The sequence below is a fragment of the Lepidochelys kempii genome, chromosome 1, assembly GCF_965140285.1.
Source record: "Lepidochelys kempii isolate rLepKem1 chromosome 1, rLepKem1.hap1, whole genome shotgun sequence".
In the NCBI taxonomy this organism is placed as follows: Eukaryota; Metazoa; Chordata; order Testudines; family Cheloniidae; genus Lepidochelys; species Lepidochelys kempii.
Genome location: NC_136380.1, coordinates 159,806,131 through 159,826,495, shown reverse-complemented (window position 1 = coordinate 159,826,495; position 20,365 = coordinate 159,806,131). Strand labels below are relative to the sequence as shown.

The 20,365-nt window shown below is 43.9% G+C and overlaps 1 protein-coding gene across 2 annotated transcripts in view; it reads left to right on the top strand.

Moving 5' to 3' along the window:
* The first annotated feature begins 9,294 nt into the window (after positions 1 to 9,294).
* Positions 9,295 to 20,365, top strand: part of BACE2 (beta-secretase 2) — a 54,978-nt gene continuing 43,907 nt past the window's right edge. The window contains exon 1 of one of the 2 annotated variants that reach the window (XM_073360351.2): positions 9,295 to 9,872. In XM_073360351.2, the coding sequence (XP_073216452.1) occupies positions 9,588 to 9,872 (285 nt within the window). In that variant the 5' untranslated portion in view covers positions 9,295 to 9,587. The remainder of the gene's footprint in view (positions 9,873 to 20,365) is intronic. The other variant, XM_073360344.2, reaches the window with a different exon arrangement.

The window sequence follows — 20,365 nt, the reverse complement described above, 5'->3', positions numbered from 1 at the left end:
TTATTACCATCTGACCCGTTTTTGACCACCCTGGCCACCTTTTCTACTCTCTTGCCAGTCAAGAGATGTAATTTGCCAGAGTTTTTTGCTGCACGCGCGTACGGCTGCACATTCAGTGAGCTAGTAACTAGTGGTGCCACACACCAGGGCTGGGAGCATGCTGCAGCCAGCACCCATGGCCTGCTCTGTGTGCATGGCATGCAGTGACACACCCTCACCTACCAGCTGCCAAAACAGTGATGGCGCCTCTTAGAGCTGGGAACAAGACAGGAAGCAGGGCAGACCCATCGCCCGAGGGTGAGGCTTGCCTGCAGGTAGGGTAAGGTAAGAAGTGGGGTGGGGGAGGCAGTGGCTCCTGGGAGGAGATGATAGGAGGTCTCCCTCTAGGGCTGAGGCTCCTGAGAGGGGTTGGGGCATGGAGGCTTATTGGCCTGTGGGGGAGGGGTGGTCAGGCTCTACGGGGGGTGCCTGAGAGGAGGAAGAAGAGTCAAGTGGGAGGGTTGAATGGCAGGGGATGCACCACTTTAAATGATGCTCTGCAGCTGCTGTTGTGTCCAGTTCTGGTGTCTACAATTCAAAAAGTATGGTGACCCATCAGAAGGCGTTCAGACTAGAAACAGTTAACAGATTTTTACAAGGATACTTCATCATTGGAACAACTTACCCAGAGACCTGGTAGATCCTTCATCATTTGAAGTCTTTAAGTCAAGACAGGATCTCTTTCTAAGAGATACGCTCTTGCTCAAAAAGAAGTTATGGGCTTGATGCAGAAAATATAAGCCAGGGTTCTTCGGCCTGTGTTGTGCAAGTCAGACTAAATGATCATAATGGTCATTCCTGGCCTTAAAATCTATGCATTTATTATAGGAATTTATTAATCTATTTTCTGACAGCAGAGAAATGTGGAGACTGAGGAATCCTGGGTTCAATTTCCAGGTTACTTAGGGGAGTGTACTGTAGTGATTATAGATCCTTCTACCCCGTGCCTCTAGCCTGCCTCTGTCCCCCATGCTCCTAGACAAACCCACACCTTACCTCCTCACTTATATCCCCCCACACTCCGTCAGTGCCCATCTAGCCCCCCTAATCCCTGCTCCTGTCCCCACTCCTCTGTTTTCTCTGCACCATCTGGCTGCTGCAAACCAGTCTTCTTCTGTACCCATTTCTCCATTTCTTAACACTTTGCATTCCATTGTAGATGCTGTTGCTGCCACCACCACCACCTCCTTCTCACGCATGCTGCCTGAGCACCCCCAGAGGAGTATTAAGACCACAGGTGACACAGTCTGTCTACTCTCAGTTCCTGAGTCCAGCACCACTTTGGCCTCTGGCAATTACAGGGGAAGTCCAGCTGAGCCTCTGCAGCCCTAGCATGGAGCATGCTCAGTTGCCCCATAATGATAGTGCATACAAAGGGCGGTAACATGTAGGAGTTCTGAGGAGGCAGAGCATGCTCAGTGCAGATGGAGTCTTCAGAGAATTTAGTTGCAATACTCTAACAAGTCTCTACTGAGCATGTGCAAACTCAGATTTTTCAGAGGCTTATAACTTGACTAAATTGACGTGAATATTCACTGTAACAGCAAGACACATCTGTGACATGAGAGCAAGCTCCCTTTCAAATTTCAAGCCCCATCTCCAAAGCACAGAGTTGCTAGAGCTTCTCAAAGCAAAGGTTGCTCACATTTTTTTTAAGTGGCAAAACAATATATTTTTCTCCTTAACCTAAAATGTCTAAAATGTTTTTGCTGAAACTTTCCAAAATAATTCAGCTGAAGGCAAGATACCTAGCATGGAAAATTTCAGCTCAAACAGCTAAATTTTGGCAAAGTTATAAGCAACAGAAAACAGGGTCTTATAATGGAAAGTGTGGGGAAATCTTAACTGTAAATAGCACTACCAACTCCTGTAATGCATTATTTGAATGTCAGAACAAAAGATATAATATAAAAATGAATTAGACTTTAAAAAAAATTGGTTAAAGAAAAATGGCTCAATTCTGCCCATATAAAGAGCCAGCGAATCTCATTTACTTCAGTGAGTTACACAATTATAAATGACCTGAAGTTTCTTAAGCTGTTTTTGAAGTTTTGCCTTCTTTGGCTATCTGCCTATGAGAATCTACCTTAATGGAACAGTTTCCCTGGTCCATTGTTTCCTGAAATCAAAGAATGCCAATAGGCAAGTATAATTAGCCTCATTGCTAGGTATTTGGAACAAACAGTGGGAGATACAAAAGTTACAATGAAATCTATGAGCCCAGATCAGGATAGGAAACAATGAACCACTACAAAGATTAAAATAAATAGAAAAATTGAAATGCAGAGGCAGGTAATAATATTTGTAAATATAACTCAGTGTTTTTCAAACTTAGTAATGTTTCTGGTTTGTTTTGAAAGAGGATGTATGATGTTTTGTCCTGGTTCATATTTTATACAAACTCGTTCACCAATATCTACCAATAGTTACCATATGGCTTTAAGATGGCATGTGCTTTTATTATTAATTAACTTTTAAAAACCTGAACAGACTTGTCCCTACCTCAGCAGAAGGTCCTGTGTCCAGAGCTATCAGTAGTTCATTATCAGTTTTTAAATTATGTGTGAGTTTTAGGCAGTGACTGTTCTTCTAGTTGGAGATAACACTCAGAAAGCTTCATCTATCCCAGAACATTGTGAACTAAGATTATAGTTGGTATTGGAGTGCATTCAGTGAAATAAAATTCTATATCTTTGTCCTTTAGCCCCAATAAAATGTTTAATTTAATGAAGGTCTGCAGAGGAACAAGAAGATACTAACAAAGCATATTTTGTAATGTTGATAGCTATACACTGTGACAGATATTATGACTGCCTGCAGTATCTTTGGGGGAACATATTGCATTAAGTTTATGAATGGTCTGTATGTCATTGTGGGCCAGAGATTGTATGCAACTTCAGGGGGCAAGGGTTACCACAACTCATCCAGGAATTAAAAACAGCTGGGAAGGGGTGGGAGGGTGATTAAGGCTAGTTGTGGATGCATACACTGGTTCAAACTGGGTTTCCTAGAGTTCATCAGACAAAGAAAGGGGTTTTGGTATGAAAAGATTGAGTTTAAACTGACTCAGGGCCTTCATTCTGATCCAGCAAATGGACAGGACCTTCTGGTGTGGGGGGAGATAACCCTTGTGAAAGGGCTGGAGAGATTTTGGCTCACTAGAGCCATCTAAGACGATGGGTGACCTCTCATAAGCTTTTAGCATAGAAACTTTTTTTTTGTCTTTGTGTTTTAAATGTTTTCTGTGTAATGCTTTTACATAAATATTTTTTTGAGAAGTCTGATTGATAACTGGCATGCACTGTTGTAACCCTTGGAGAAAGATTAACCACTAGTGCTGGCCAGACCTGCTAGGGAAATCGCAGTGAGGTATAGGGGGATTGCAAGTCAAAACCGCCCAGTCTGGAGGGAGAAAGGTGCAGGTGTCCACCTGAGAGAGGTGATGGTTGGAAACCTGAAATCTTACGTGGATGCCTTCAAGAAAGACCAGGAAGGGGGACAAAGGTGCTCTTAACCCTGAAACTGTGACATATGCCGATCAAATGGACCATGGTTTGGTTGCAAGAAAGATCTGGATAACTGTGGAATATTTATTTTTTCTTGGTGATATGCCCACATTTCAAATCTAATCATTCTGAGACATCAGGAAAGATTTGAACCCTATTGCTGGGTTATTTCCTTGTTAGAAGAGTGGACATACGAGGGATAGCTCAGTGGTTTGAGCATTGGCCTGCTAAACCCAGGGTTGTGAGTTCAATCTCTGAGGGGGGGAAAAAAAATTGGGAATTGTGCCTACTTTGAGCAGGGGGTTGGACCAGATGATCTCCTGAGGTCCCTTCCAACTCTGATATTCTGTGATTCTAATTTGATGTATATAATGCTGGTCCTAGTGGTGATTTTGTCATTGACTTCAATGAGACCAAGATTTGGCCCATAATTCCTGTGATAATTTTAGATAAAAATAGCAAAGTTTACACACACACACAGCACCACTTTCAGAACTCCAAACAAATCAGCTCTGAATTAAAATTCTCAGTCAGACTACAGCTAAACTTTGTGTTCTAGCTCCTTCCCAAACACAGTTAATGAACCCTCCTAAGTACTGTACCCAGTTTGCCAACCCAAATCCCCCCTCCTCCTGCCAAGAGTCACTCAGACACACTGATCTGAAGTCTGTGGGCCACATTCAGTTCTGAACATCTGCTCTGGGGTTACATTACATCTAACTTAGAACCCCAGGACAGTGTAACTTATCTGTAGTTTCAGGAATTTAAAGAAGTTGCAGATCTTAGCATAAATCTTTATGGCTGGTGGTAATTTTGTATAACGTACCCAGTCTACACAGTCTCCTCCAGGAATTAGTCAGTGTGAAAAAGAGAGAAAGATAGATAACTTAAAAACTGTATGAGGGCAATCTGTTGGGATTGATTGTGGGTGTCAGATATGACTGATAGATACTCTTTATTATTTGGCTTTGCAGAAATAATGAGTTATGCCGTTGCTTCCTTTGTGTAACCTGCTGGCCATTTCCTAGCTATTGTTTGGATGAACGGACAGCGTAATATGGCAATGTCACAAAATGCTGGGAACCACTGCCAATGGGAGCTGTGGGGGTGGTGCCTGCAGATGGGGTAACACACAGAGCCACCTGGCCGCACCTCCACAAAGGAGCCGGAGAGGGGTCATGCTGCTGCTTCCGGGAGCCACCTGAGGTAAGCACCGCCTGGAGCCTGCATCCCCTCCCGTGCCCCAACCCCCTGCCCCAGCCCTGATCCCCCTCCTGCCCTCCAAACCCCTTGGTCCCAGCCTGGAGCACCCTCCTGCACCCCAAATCCCTCATCCCCAGCCCCAACCCAGAGTCCATACCTCCAGCTGGAGCCCTCACCTCCCCCCTGCCCCAGCCCAAAGCCCCATCCTATACCCTGAACCACTCATATCTGGCCCCATCCCAGAGGCCATATCCCCTCCCACAACCCTGCCCGAGCCCAGAACCCCCTCCCATACTCTGAACCCCTTGGCTCCAGCCCCCAGCACCCTCCTGCACCCCAAACCTGTCATCCCTGGCCCCACCCTGGAGCCTGCACCCCAAGCTGGAGCCCTCACTCCTTCCCGCATCCCAACCCCCTGAACCAGCCGGTGAAAATGAGCAAGTGAGTGAGGGTGGGGCGAGCGAGCGACAGAGGGGAGATGGAGTGAGCAGGGGTGGGATACAGGGGTGGGCAGAGGCGGGGCTTCAAGATGGGTGGGGCAAGGGTGTTCAGTTTTGCGCAAGTAGAATGTTGGCAAACCTACTTCCTGCTTGTTTTCCCAATGGAATAACCCAATATAGTCATACAGTAAACATCCCAATAACCAGGTCAACATAAAATATTCGTAAAATTACAGATCAGCTCCATAGCTGTCACACAGGGCATTCCGTTTATACCAGTGGAAGGCTCTTTTGGAAATAGATATGGATACAATAGGCCTGGTTCACTAATTGGTTACTCCAATTTTATGCTGGTATGATTCCACTGAACTGGATTAATACAGTGGTGAATCAAGTTCCAGTTTGCATTTCTACATGTAAATGGATGTCTTCATAAATATAGATTTATACCTACGCATAGATGCCTATAGCAAAATAGATCAAATAACTTTCAATAAAATCAAATAACTTTCTCATATTTATAAGAAGAGGAATATATCATAGAAACCAGAATTATTGAAAGATATTTTAGAAAACAGGAGAAACAGATACTTAAGATTACCTGCTTCCAACATTTCATATTTTATATATATATTGTGCACAAAGTTGTGTATTAAATTTATATGTACTATATGCAAATGATCTGCCCTGGAAGAAATATTTTGGATCTGAGTGTCTTCAGATTTTTTGAAGGACTTTGACTTCCTTCAGTTATCTGTCTTGCTTTCATAAACCCTGATCCTGCAGTGACACTGTCATGCATGTGAGTATTCAATAGGACTATTCACATGCATGTTATGGAATCAGGGCCACAGGGTGAATAAAGGAGAAATGAATAAACTACCAGGGTGAATAAAGGAGAAACGAGAAGTGGCAGAGCCCATACAATTAACCATTGTGCAACCAAACACAAGTTCTGCTGTGATGATGGTGGAGCGGAGTGGGGCGGGGCGGGGTGGGGGAATACAGTGAAGCTGTGCACACATAATTTATTATAAGACAAAACACAATCCTTCAATCTGCAGAAGGTTCTTGACTCCCATCATTTGTAAGCAGGCATTCTAAAAGCCCAGTCCTGTGTGCAACAGGACCAGATAGATTCAAACTTTTACCAAATGCTTACATTTAAATGTTACAAAAAGACTAGTTTCCATTTGAACATCTAGAAGATACTACAGAATATGTTATATACTTTTGAAAGCTTTTACTTCACAGATGTTTCTTCTGACTGCTGTTGCTTTAGCCAGAGATACCATCTAGATATCTTAGCAACAGAGGGAGACGACTTAGTGTATTGCACAAGAATTTAAACAAAATTTATATAGCTGCTGACTAACATAATATACCCTTATTGCTGTGAGGGGATTTTAAATTGTTTTCTAATTTCCTTTTCCTTGGCAAGGTGAGATCATTCCTCCCATTCTCAGCACTCCCACAAAGAGTCCTAATCCTTTGACTCCCCCTGGTTGCCAGTAGGCCTCATATTGACCATGATTAGACAGGTCATGATCAGGTTACTGAATAACCTGTCACTATCTGTGCCTTGTTAGACTAGAAAAGTCATTACTACAGCAATATAACCTTTCTTGTGAGCTCTGAACATGCCACTTCCACAGTTGTTTAGCTGCTATCAATCTAGACACAGGGAGTCTGACTCTTTGACCCAAGTGGTGGTGTCTAGTTCTGTTATCTGTGATTCCAGGGCATGAGAGGCCAGATATAGCAGGACTTGAAAAATTTCACTCACCTACTTCTCGGTGGTAAGTAGCAAGTTTTCCATGGCCAGGGGTCCTAAGTAATTGCTCCAAAATTTAAGCTTGCATTTAAAAGCATAGTGTCTAAGCCTTGAGTGCAAAAATAACCTTCCAACTGTGAACTTAAGCAGTAGTGTCTACCTGCGCCTGTAAGCAGGCATTTCCATTGTTTCTGCTTGCTGCATATAGCATTCCCAGGCAACAGCAGAATGAAATTAAGAAACCTCTGGTCAGTGTCCCTCTGCTGTTGAGAACTGTATAGACATTCATTAAAAAGACAAGACTCATGTCAACTTTGCTAGGCTGCTTCTTGGGAAAGCTCTGAGTAGCAGCAGAGAGGCATGTGGACCAAGTGGGAATAGTGGAGAAGAGCTCCAAAATGTGTGATGGTGGGAGGGACAGAGTTACTGATGCTCCCCCTGAAAGAGTCAGGAGGCTGTAAGAAGCATTCAGAGAGGGTTGTGGAACCTCAAATTTATCATGTGATACAAAAGCTGGAGGCCCATATTTGGGTGCCTATCTCCCACTGAGGATCTGGGCTGGAGCCTCTAAGCAATGTTCAGGGATAACACCCTCATCTGCATTTCTCCCCAGCACGTTGCTCCTGGACCCCGCTGGTGTCTCAGCTGTCCCATCTGTAAAATGGGGGTAATACTTTTTGCTTTACAGGGTTGTTGTGGGGATTTATTAATATCTGTGAAACATTTGCAGATCTTCTGAAATTCATTATAATAATGAAGGAAGTTAATGCCTATCCTTTCTCTCTCTCTCAGTGCAAAGCTCTCCTTCCTAAGCCATTTAAGTGGTGGCTGGCTTACACATAAAGACAGAACAGGTGGTTGCCCAGGACAACAAATTGTTTAGCGATTCTTTAGAGGTTTGCGATTTGGGTCTGGACATTTTCCTGTTTACTTAACACAGGGAGGAAGAGCTAGAAAGGGTGCAGATTGGACTTGGATCCTATTATTTTTCAAGGGTTTCAGACCTTCATCTCAATTTAATTATCTCGCACTCACTTTATCATTACTGGAGAGGTTTAAAAAAAAAACACTAATGCTGCAGCAGGTTAGAGGAAAAGCTCATTAGATTTCACATCTTTTGATTGTTATTATTTGTGTTATGATTATGTTAAAAAGCTCATCGTGATTACAACCAAAGGATTTATTCCGTATAACTACTTCATACTCAAGTCAGTAAACGATATACCATATTAATATGGAAAATGAATGTAAATGTATAGCGATTGAGATCAGGGTGATTACTAACATGCAAAGTCATTTATCTTTATTGTTACCTTGAACGTCTTCCCGATTTTGTTGGCTCACCTCTTTATTGTCAAATCCTAGGCTGAGAGCTTTCCAGGGCAGATATCGTTTTTATTTTACTTGTTTACACAGAGTGTATATGTGACACACTGGAGTCCTAATCCCTGATTGTGTTCCTCAGGCGCTAACATAAAATAAATAGTAAATGGTCATCATTTCGTTTCTGATCTTGGGCTAGAAGATGCATCCGATGAAGTGAGCTGTAGCTCAGGAAAGCATATGCTCAAATAAATTTGTTAGTCTCTCAGGTTCCCCGAGTCCTCCTTTTCTCTTCACTCAGCCAGTGTGTTGTGTGCATAAATAGCTACATCAGGGGCGCTATACTGATTTACACGGGCTGAGGAGCTGGCTTCTTGATCACAAGTTATTCCTCTAATTACTTCCTAACTATATACATCTATCTCCCTGTCTCTTGGAGGCGGTGGGAGGGAGGAGTAATACATTAATGAAAGTTCAGAGAGAGGCTGGAGGGTGCGATTATAAAAGTGATTTACTTGTATAAACGTAACGAAAAAAAGAGATCCCATTGAAACCCCCACAGCGTGGAAAAACGTGTAATGGGGAGGTGAGAAAACTAGCTCTGGAAGGGGAGGTGATGAGAGGTGTCTCTGTGTGTGAGGTTATTCCGTACTCTGGTGGTGACAGCCGTGTCCTCTGTAATGAAAAGCACCGGAGAAATGCCATGCTCGGACACAAACTCATTGGCAGAAGCGGCTGGCCCCAAGGGATGTTGTCTGACGGGTGATTTCCATACTGCGCCTCCCTCCAGGCGACTCGCCGGCTCGAACCTCGCAGGGGAACTTTGGAACCGGCTCTTTCTCCGTGTAAACGCGGCCGAGCGCCGCGTGCTCCAGCCGCAGGAAGGGCTGGGCAGCAGCTAACAAGCAACTTTTCCCTGGGCTGAGCCGAGCCCCGCCCCGCCCTGCCAGGGGTGGGTGGTGTTTGCCCCCCTCCTCCCCCTTGTCCCTTTAAGGGCCTGGGTAAACTTTTTCCTGCTGGCTCCAGGCGGCCCCGTCACATCCGCTGGCCCGAGCCCCGTGGGGAAGTTTCTTGGCGCTTGTTCCCAGCCCAAACTCTTGGGTCCCGCCGCTGAGCGCGGAGCGCCCCCCGGGCTCTGGCGGGGGCAGCGGTGGGGCGCCGGGGTGCGAGATGAAGCCGGGGCGTGGGGAAGCCGGAGCCGCCCTCCTCCTCGTCCTCCTCCCCCTCCCCGGCTGCTGCAGCCCCGCGGCCAGGCGGCTGCTCTCTCCTGCCTGAGCCGCCGAGCGTCCCGCTGCCGCCGGGATGGGGACGCTGCCCGCGGCTCCCTGCCTCCTGCTGCTCCTGGCTGGCGCTGCCGGGCTGGGCCGGCCTCGCTTCTCCTTCCCCCTGCGGGTGTCTCCGCCGGCCGCCCCGGGGAACGGCTCCGGGAGCAGCCGCCAGCTGGCCCCCCTCGGCGAGGCGGACGGCTTGGCCTTAGCCTCGGAGCCCGGGGCCGCCGTCAGCTTCTTGGCCATGGTGGAGAATCTGCAGGGAGACTCCGGCCGGGGCTACTACCTGGAGATGCTGATCGGGACCCCGCCGCAGAAGGTGAGACTCCCCGGGGCAAGCGACTTGCCTTCCAACGGGGCTGCAGCCCCCGCCTGCTACCCCCGCGCCTGCCGGCTGCCCCCCTGCCCCAGCGTGCAGGGCGCTGCGCCCCGCGGGCGCGTCAAGGAGGAAAGGTTCTTGGGTGGGGGCAGGTCGGGGGGCGTTAGACGTCTTTCGCCGGTCTTCCCATGCTGGCCAGCTACCCCCGGGGAGAAGTTTTCCTGAGTTTCCTCCTCCCCGGAGCAACGTTTTCCTCCAGCTCCCCTGGGAATGAGACCGGGCTCAGCTGGGCTGCCACGGGTGCAGGGGACGGTGGACCCCAGAGACCCTTCTCATGTAGTTTGGAGGACTAGAGAGGTCCGTCCCTTTGATTGCTTGTGGAGAGGAGGAAAAGTCACTCCTGGCTTCGTCGTCTTTTTCTTTTTTTGATAACATTGGAAGACCTTAAATGTCATCAGCGTGTTGGTGAGTTAGACGTGACTGTTACACATGTGAGCGATGACGGCAAGTGTTGAAGGACTGGATTGACTTCCCCACCCCCTTGTTGCCTTTTAATTGCAGTATTGTTAGGTGGCGAAAAATAGAAAAACGAAAAGATAGTGTATTGCCCTCCTGCTAAGTACAGTTATACCGCTTGCAACTTTTCTTCAAGGCAGCATTTCCATTCATTGGCACTTTGCATGAAAAACGAATGTCCTCAGGCACAGTAATTTTAAGGAAATCCTGCAGGGCCGGTCTCTTTATTTCTAACTGTTTGATGTCAATTTGATTTGAAACAAGTTTCTCTGTCAGTCAAAAATATTGTATTTAACATACCTTATCTTATTTGCGAAGTCAGCCTTGAGGTGTGATGGAGTAGGCTGACTGACAGACGCTCCTGATCCCCCACATAGAGATTACTCAACTACTCTTACTAAATTAAGTACTACAGTAAAGCAAAGTTTTAAAACATCTTACATTTTATTTAAAATGTAGCCTCTATACTGCTAATAGTTAAAGAATGCACTTCCTGTGGTTGGAATTATTCCTCCTTCTTGCCCCCTCCCCTTACAAATTCTTTCAAAAGTGTTGAAAACTTGGTTGTTCTTTCATTTGTGTCATGTGAAGCCTTGGTGGATTGTTGGTGGGGATGACTTGTCAGCTGAGAAGGATTAATTCTCTAAAAGCCCTTGGGGCTTTGTGTCATTTTTTTTCCCCCTCAAGTTTAGTACTCCCACTCTTTTAATGAGATTTAAGTGAATGAAGCGACCCTATGTAGGTGAAAATGTTTTATTTTATTTTTTATTCTGACTTCTTACCATAGTGAAAAGTTAGTCAGTCATATAGATACTTAGTAAAAAGGAAAAGTTCAGCTAATAAGCCCTCTCTGGGCTTGTGTATAATAATTTTTCTGCTTTGATAGAAGAAGAGGATTGGCCTAATTGCCATTCTGACTAATTGAAATGTATTACCGTAGGTCATAAAGCAGGTACATGGATTCAGACAGAGTTGGACAGTTTTATGATAAATACATGTTATGGGGGCTACTTAGATCTGATGCATCAGATCTATCACTTGATTGCCCCTGGGTTCAAGAAGAATTTTTTCCTCGATATTGAATGCTGCTTAGGGTATGGGGGAGTGTGTTTTCCACTACTCTATGGAATGTCCAATACTGTCTTCTGTGAGATTCAAGATATCAGACTTGATCATATCAATAATCTGATCCTGTGTGCCTTAAACTACAACACAACTGTATGTAGAAAAAGGTGCTGCAGTTTCCACGGTAAACATCTGATGAAGTGAGCTGTAGCTCACGAAAGCTCATGCTCAAATAAATTGGTTAGTCTCTAAGGTGCCACAAGTACTCCTTTTCTTTTTGCGAATACAGACTAACACGGCTGTTCCTCTGAAACCTAAACAGAATATGAATATCTCTGACCTATACACTTTTAGTGGTTCTGAAATAAGAAGAAAAACAAAATTATGGAGATTCATGTAGATCTTCAGGAATAATATTATTAAGAAAGATGTTCCTTATTTCAATTATATGCCCCAAGTCCTTACCCATAAGTGATATTACTTTACTTGTAATACACTTAACAGTTAATGTAAAATTTAAAATAAACTTGGTCATCATTTTACATCTGAAATTGGGTTTAAAGTTTAACTCACTGTAAACTGAATTTTCTCAGAGTAAAACATTGAAACATGATCCCATTGATGTTTATAAGTAAAGTCATGGATATGCTTAAATGTTTGCAGGATCAAGACTTAAAAAAAAAAGTTTCAACTGAACAAGTGAGGTGCTTTACGCACCTTCTCTGCTTGACTCTGAAATGGCAAACATATATCTGATGCAAGTGTACCTCACAGTGAAGCGTATAAACTGATCAGCAACTAAAAGGTAGTATATCTCGTCCTCTTTCAGCCTCTATGAAAGATGATGATTTATAGCACAGTATCCCAAAAATATTAGGACTCCAATTTAGCTGCCAATCCACCCTCATTCTATTACCAATAGATTCAAGTGCACATACGTTCTTTGAGATTTATTTGAACGCTAAAAATGTCATGGTGTTTTGAGGAATGTTATTATATACGTCTTTTATTTCATGGAGTTGTCCTGTTTCTGATGAATGGTGTACTTTATGGCTGCCTGCTATTCCAAATCTGAAGATTATAATATGAGTTGGCAAGAAGGCATTGACTGCATTAGTCTAATTTTTTATTTCTTTAAATAATCTGGAAACAGATTAAATGCCTTTACTCAATATTGTATTATTTTTGCAAGCCTCAAAATGGAAGCTATAAGCACTTTGATAAGTGGAATGAAAAATTGTCTAGTTTTATTTGTTTTCCATGTATTTTTACTAAAGCGTTGTCTCTTTGCTCCTTCCTACAGTTTTTGACAAACAAACAAGAGACAGAAGCCTAACTTTAAAAAAAAAAAAAAACCTACATTTTCCCCAGATTCCTTTTGTGAGTCTATCTTGATCGTTCTTAACATTTGCAGAGTAGCACTTTCCTCAGATTACACCCATCTTGTTATCCTCTCATGCCATTGTGTTCCCAAATTGTGCCTATATTGAGACTACACAAATATTTTCCTTGTAACTTTAATGCAAAAGGGTGGGTGGAGGAACTATGTACCTCTGAGTAGTCAGCATGATGCAGCTGAGTTTTGATCAGTTGCCACTGAAACCGTGGCGGAACTTGAATTTTATTCTAGTGACCAAACATCTGTTTTATGCACTCGTTCAGTTTAATTATTAATGCGAAGCATGAAAGCAGCTTTTTTGCTTACCCTCTGAGCAGAATAAACTGCCATTACAAATCTGACCTATAACTGGCATTTAGAAAGTTGTATTAAGGATAAAGTGGTTATTGGAACAAACTGTCTTCATTGCAAACCATGAATTCCAATTTCCATAAGATTAACTGGAGACAGTCCCTCTATCACTGTCCAACTACAAAAAAACCGAGGAATATGTATTAAATACCTTAACTATGTGTTGCGCACTTAAAATTTGTGGCTTGATGTTTCAAAGGTTATAAATTCTGACAGTTCTGGATTCAGTTCCGGGTGTGGTGACGGGAGAGTAATTGCTGCCAGTGAGGAGTGACAAGAGGGGCTGAAGACTTGTGGTGATAGGATAGGACAGAAAAAGGGAGGCCAATTGGGTAAACGCCAGTTGAACTAGGGTAGTATAGCAGATTATTACAGGCTAAATCAGTGGGCAGTGGTGGTAGGGAAGGGAAATAAGGGATAGAACTAGGCTTTGAATGAGTGGGTGAAAACTGGAAGGAAAACCTAGGATGGAATCAGCAGAGTAAGGAATGTTTTTTTTAAAAACCATACACCCACAGGAGCATGGCCGCTGGGGACAGGTGATGCTATGTAAACCTGCTATACTACCTTTGACATAAAACCTTAAATAGTCATGGACCTGACAAGTTGTGTGCCAAGGTAGATTAAAAAGTACTATATGTTGCATCAACACATAGGAAGTATTTTTCTGGAAAGCATCTTCTACTCTGTGGGCTTGTCTAGACATGTTAGCCAATACATTAAAATTAACATGATTTTAAACAAGACTTTGGACCTGCTATGGATAAAGCAAGTCTGTGACACCCCATACCCCATGTTCACCACTTTTATACGGTTCTGATATATTTTCTACAAAGTATGCCTTGTGAGGTATTGTTTGAACACTCATGATCTGCTGAACATCATTGTCCTGTTATGATGTGTGTAACAACACTGCATGTGAAACTATGAGATTTTACTGCATAATATTACTAAAATGTGCTATGGTTTTGGGAAGTGCGGAGAATTGCCCCTCAGGGACAACACAAAAGACTGAGCACAGGTGCCGAGAAACTATTAACTGCTTAATTGGGCATTCACCAGCAGGAGGGAAGGTATAAACAGAGTATTTACAATTCCTCTGAAGGATGGTTTGCAGAGCACATATGCAGTGGAAGTGTCTACCCCTGCGATCCAGCAAGGATTTTTCCAGTACAAAGAGTTGGGGTATAAGAGAGGTGGAGAGAGGAGAAGGGCCCTGTCCACCTCACCTCTCCTCTCCTTGCCACAACTTTTCTGTCTGCTTATGACATCAACGAATATCTAAGGGCACTGAATCAGGGGGAGGGAGGTCCCAGGCTGAAAGGAAATCCAGCCTGTGAACTGATGACTGTGAATTGCCTGCAACATCTGGTGGGTGAGAGAGCTGTTTGCTTCAAATCTTACTTACTTTGGTAAAGTTTAAGAATTAGATTACAGTTCTATCTTTTATTTATTTTGTAACCAATTCTGACTTTTATGCCTTATCACTTATAATCACTTAAAATCTATCTTTCTGTAGTTAATAAACTTGTTCTATTGTTTTATCAAAACCAGTGTGTGTGTTTGGGGAATCTCTACTCAGGTTAACAAAGGCTGGTGCATAATCATTTCCTTTGATGGAATGATGAACTATTAATGAGCTTGTGCTGGCCAGAACTCTACTGAAGAGTGCAAGACACACATTTCTGAGGGGCAAGGCTGGGGACTGGAGTTATGTGGGTGTCACCCTGTATATAATTTGTGGGTGGCTGGGCATAGCATTCATGTATCCATCAGAGTGATTTTTACATGCTGGTGGCTATGAGTGAACAGAGCCTGTAGAAGTTGCTGTTCACCACCAAAGCAGTGTAAAAGACCTCTCTGGCTGTAGGATTAACATAAGAATGGCCAAGGATTAAGGGGACACAGCAGTCCAGTGGCCCAGATTGCATCCTGGGGAATGTCACAAAGTCACATTTGAAAATGTGTTAGCTGGTCATGGTCAAGCCGAGGTACTCTTCTAGCAGGAAGCTGAGTACAGTAACACATCTATATTTCAATATTTGCTAATAGGAGTCAAAATTTCTTTTTATCTTTTCTCTGTTGCTGTGAAGTGTGACTTTATTCATAGTTAGAGTGAATTTGAGAGGGAAATGGCTCCCAGCCCCTTTTCTGCATGGATTTTGGTTTGGGTTCAGGTCTTGTAAGAGCACAAGATAATATTCAGCAGTTCCATCCTGTAATTTGTAAGCATCATATTCATCTTAAGAAGAAAAGTGGTTTTTCTGCCAGACACAGCATTTCTACAACTTTGTCTAACCTCTCACTGCTTTTCCGACTTAGCTTTTGTAATGTAAAGAAGCATGTGTTTCAGATGGTTTTGTTTACTTTAGAAATATACCCTACTAAAATCAAAAAAGGAATTATCTTTTTATAGTCTGTTCTGTGTGCAAATTTGAGTAATGCTATCTGAGGAATTGAAGGAAGGAAAAAAAACAACTGCTTTAAAGCAAAGTACCATGCAGTGGCGGTGTAGCCATTTTGGTCCCAGGATATTAGAGAGACAAGGTAGGTGAATGTTTCAGAGTAACAGCCGTGTTAGTCTGTATTCGCAAAAAGAAAAGGAGTACTTGTGGCACCTTAGAGACTAACCAATTTATTTGAGCATGAGCTTTCGTGAGCTACAGCTCACTTCATCGGATAGGTGAAGTAATATCTTCAGGTCACTGAGGAAGAGCTCTGTGTAAGCTCGTCTGTCTCATCAACAAAAGTTGGTCCAATAAAAGATATTACCTCACCCACCTTGTCTCTCTCATAAAGCAGAGTAGTTTAGTTACCTCAAGGAGAAAAGTGGGTTTGACTTAATGTCGCTGTCTTTACTTTCCAAACTGGGAAGAAGCTTTAAAATAACAGCATAGACAGAGTGCGTGCTCGCTCGCTCTCTCACTCACTCGCTTTCTGTGTCTTGATTCTACAATGACACCTAGGACCATGGTCTCTGAGAGCCTCTCAAGAGAACTAAAAACATAATAGTCCAGTGGTCTAACTTCCTTTGCCCAAGGCAGTTTGGATTGTCATGGTTTCCTTCTCTCCCCTCCCCCATTATTGCTTCCCTCTTTCTTTCTTTTTGCCTTGACCTGCTTCTCCTCCTTTTTATTTTTTTTTTCTTCTTTTCTTATTGGCGTCTTATTTTCTGGAAAAATAAACCATGTATTGGGGAACAAACTGTTCTTCCTGCTCTGTAGCTTTCCTCCTGAGATGCAGATTTTTGGTTTCCAGTTTAACAAGAAGATCTAGGAAGGTTCCATGTTCATACAGTACACAAACGCCCCACTTACATTATGAAGAAATTGTGCATGGGAGAGAGGGGATTTCCACAAAAGGTAACTTTAAAAGGTTGGATGAAAAATTTCCTATTAACTGAAAAAAATTATAGTGCATCAAATACAATTAATGTGTCATAATTAAAAGGCTCTGTTTTAAAGGGGTACTGTCAAGATGATTACACTTGAGAATTATTTCTCCTTACCTATGTTTTCTAATAAATTATGAAGAATAAATTAGACTTTTAAAAATTATTACTTTCCTTCTAAGTCTGTACTTAATTCAGTTTGTGACTACTGCAATTAAACTGCTAGTAAAACAGAACATAACCAGCTGTGTCTCTCTTTCATGCGTTAGCACAAACTGCTGTTATGTATGGCTTGTATGTGTTCAAAAAAGTTTAAATCACATAAAACAATGAAGTTGATACTGATTTGTTTAAACTAAAAAGATAATCATATTACAATCATATTTAGTAACCTTCCCTTTTTAATAATACACAAATGAACCCATATTTGGGGCTAAACTACTTGACATCACTTTTGTTCATTATGATATGGACTATCAGACTTCCTTTTTTTTTTTTTTTAACAAAAAAAGGACACTTTTTTATCCTAAGTAATTTTAGTTTCTTATAAGTTACCAAACTGGTAACAGAACATACATGTAAGTTTGGACATTGTAAATAATTACAGATCAGCACAAAGTGGGATTGGTACTGCATCCCTTACACAAAGCTCCCACTGATTTCTGGAGAGGTTACTAGGGAGCAAGGGATCTAGAATTGGGCTGAGTAGGTCGCAGTATTGCCCAAGCCAAACATTCAAAGCAGATATTGGTTTTAAAATGTTAGAGAGCGTGTGTGTGTGTGTGTGTTTGAGCTGTTACTCAAGTCACATGTACAAAATTTTTCTCCACAAGCCTGAGGGCTAGAAATCTTGTTTGTTTTTTATTTAAATGAAAGCTGAAAATCAAACGGCATTGATCTGGGAGCTGGAGCTTTAAGCAAACATCAAATATCACAAGGCTTGCAATGAAATTGTGAGATAGTGTTCCAACTTTCTAATCACACAAAACTGAACACCCCTGGCCCTTCTCCAAGGCCATGCTTCCCACTCACTCCATTTTCCCCCCTCCCTCCGTTTCTCACTCTTCCCCCACTCTCACTCACATTCACCGGGCTGGGGCAGGAGCTTGGGGTGTGGGAGAGGGTGAGGGCTCCGGCTGCGTGTGTGGACTTGGGGGTGGGACTAGAAATGAGGGGTTCAGGGTGCAGGAGGGGGTTGGAGTGCGGGCCAGCACATCCCTTGGCCCGCGCTGGTTCCCGCTGTCCCCATTGGCCTGGAGCGGCAAATCGTGGCCAGTGGGAGCTGCGATTGGCCGAACCTCTGGACTCAGCAGGTAAACAAATGAGCCTGGCCTGCCAGGTGGCTTACCCTGGCGGCTGTGGGCCAAAGGTTGCCGATCCCTGCTTTAGTCTCTTGAACAGTCCCATGGGCTTAAAATAGGTAAGTTGTGTAGGCTCAAAAAGTGGCTGCCAAAGCTACAATGGCATTTATGATTACACCTCAAAAAAACAGGCAGAGAGTGTAGCAAGGGCTCAGGCTTTTATGTTGTTAGATTATTTTATTTTTTATTATCACTGAGTTATCTAATTCATTGTTGTCTACCATGTTAGAGGGCTTTCCCTCAACCCTCCCACTTCTCTGGTTCTTGTCACACAGACAGCAAGCAGCAAAAGACCAGAACTCGTGACCAGGTTCGTGTGGATGCAATTTGAAGGTATTGGCCTCCGGGAGCTATCCCACAGTGCACCACTGTGACCCTTCTGGACAGCACTCTGCACTCGGATGTACTTACCAAGTACACAGAAAAAGCCCCAGGAACTTTTCAATCTCATTTCCCGTTTGGCCAGGCAAGCTCATCAGCACAGGTGACCATGCAGTCCCAGAATCGCAAAAGAGCTCCAGCATGGACCGAATGGGAGGTACTGGATCTGATCGCTGTATGGGGAGTCGAATCCGTGCTATCAGAACTACGTTCCAAAAGATGAAAGGCCAAAACATTTCAAAAAATCTCTGAGGCCATGAGGGACAGAGGCTACAGCAGGGACGCAACACAGTGCTGCGTGAAACTTAAGAAGCTCAGACAAGCGTACCAGAAAACCAAAGAATCAAACGGATGCGCTGGTCAGATAAGGTGGCGAAAAGAAACGCACGTGCGATGAAATGCTCTCTGAGCTCATGCAGTTATCCAGCACCGACAGCTCAGCAGAATCTGTGGAGGGACACAATGCAGAGTACAGGAAAGTGGCTGATGAACGTGAGGAGAGGTGGCGGCGGCAGGAAGATCAGAGGAGGCATGAGGCAACGCTGAGGGTACTGCAGGATCAAACGGACATGCTCTGGCATCTGGTGGAGGTTCATTAATGGCAGCAGGATCACAGACTACCACTGCAGCCCCTGTTTAACCGCCCTCCCTCCTCCCCAAGTTCCATAGCCTCCTCACCCAGATGCTCAAGAACGCGTGGGGGGAGGCTCCGGGTACCCAACCACTCCACCCCTGTGGACAGCCCAAGCAACAGAAGGCTGGCATTCAATAAGTGTTAAAGTGGCCTTCTCCTTCCCTCTGACCCTCCTCCCAAACCCCACCTGGGCTACCTTGTGAGTTATCTCCCTATTTTTGTAATCAATTAATAAAGAATACATGTTTTTTAAATGATAGTGACTTTATTTCCTTTGCAAGCAAGCTGTGATCAAAGCGGGGAGGGCGGGTGGCTTACAGGGAATTTAGAGGCAACCAAGGGGGCAGGTTTTCATCAAGGAGAAACAAACAGAAGTATCACACAGTACCCTGGCCAGTCATGAAACTGGTTTTCAACACTTCTCTGCACAGCCCTTCCTGCTGTGCTCTTCTAACCGCCCTGGTGTCTGGCTGCGTGTATTCAGCAGCCAGGCGATTTGCCTCAACCTCCCACCCCACCATAAACGTCTTCCCCCTTACTCTCACAGAGATTGTGGAGCACTCAGCAAGCAGCAATAACAATGGGAATATTGGTTTTGCTGAGGTCTGATCGTGTCAGTAAACTGCGCCAGTGACCCTTTAAACGTCCAAATGCACGCTCTACCACCACTCTTCCACAGCATGAGCCTGCCCCAATAACTACACGATCTCCAAATTGCCAGGGACCACGGTTTTAGAGAAATCTAAGTTCATGTCCTCATCACTGCGCTGCTGTCACCTCCTCGCCTGGTTTTTCAGGTGCTGGTTCTGCATGATAGTGCGGGAGGTGTTTACAATGGTCATAATTGCTACAGTGAGCTGAACGGGCTCCATGCTTGCCGTGCTATGGCGTCTGCTCGAGCAATCCAGGGAAAGGGGCGCAAAATGATTGTCTGCTGTTGCTGTTGACATTTACCCATAACCACCCGCAACAAATGTTTGGCCCCATCAGGCATTGAGAGCTCAGCCCAGAATTCCAATGGGCAGCGGGGACTGCGGGACACAGTGCACCGCTCGGAATGTCGACACTTGCCACGGTACTGTGGACACACACCGCCGAATTAATGTGCTTAATGTGGACGCATGCACTCGACTTTGTACAGTCTGTTCCCAAAAATAGACTTATGTAAAATCGGAGTACTTTCGTAGTGTAGACATGGCCTAAGTCACAGTAGTTCTTTTACATATGTTAGGGGAGATGCTATCATCAAAACCAAGCAAAATAATCACAATTATTAACCAATGCTATTTTATTAAAGAAAAAAATTTATTAAACAAAACAACACAGATGACAGAATACAAATGATAAGATGGCTATTTCCATTACAATCTCTTCTATATATGTTTCTGTGGAAAG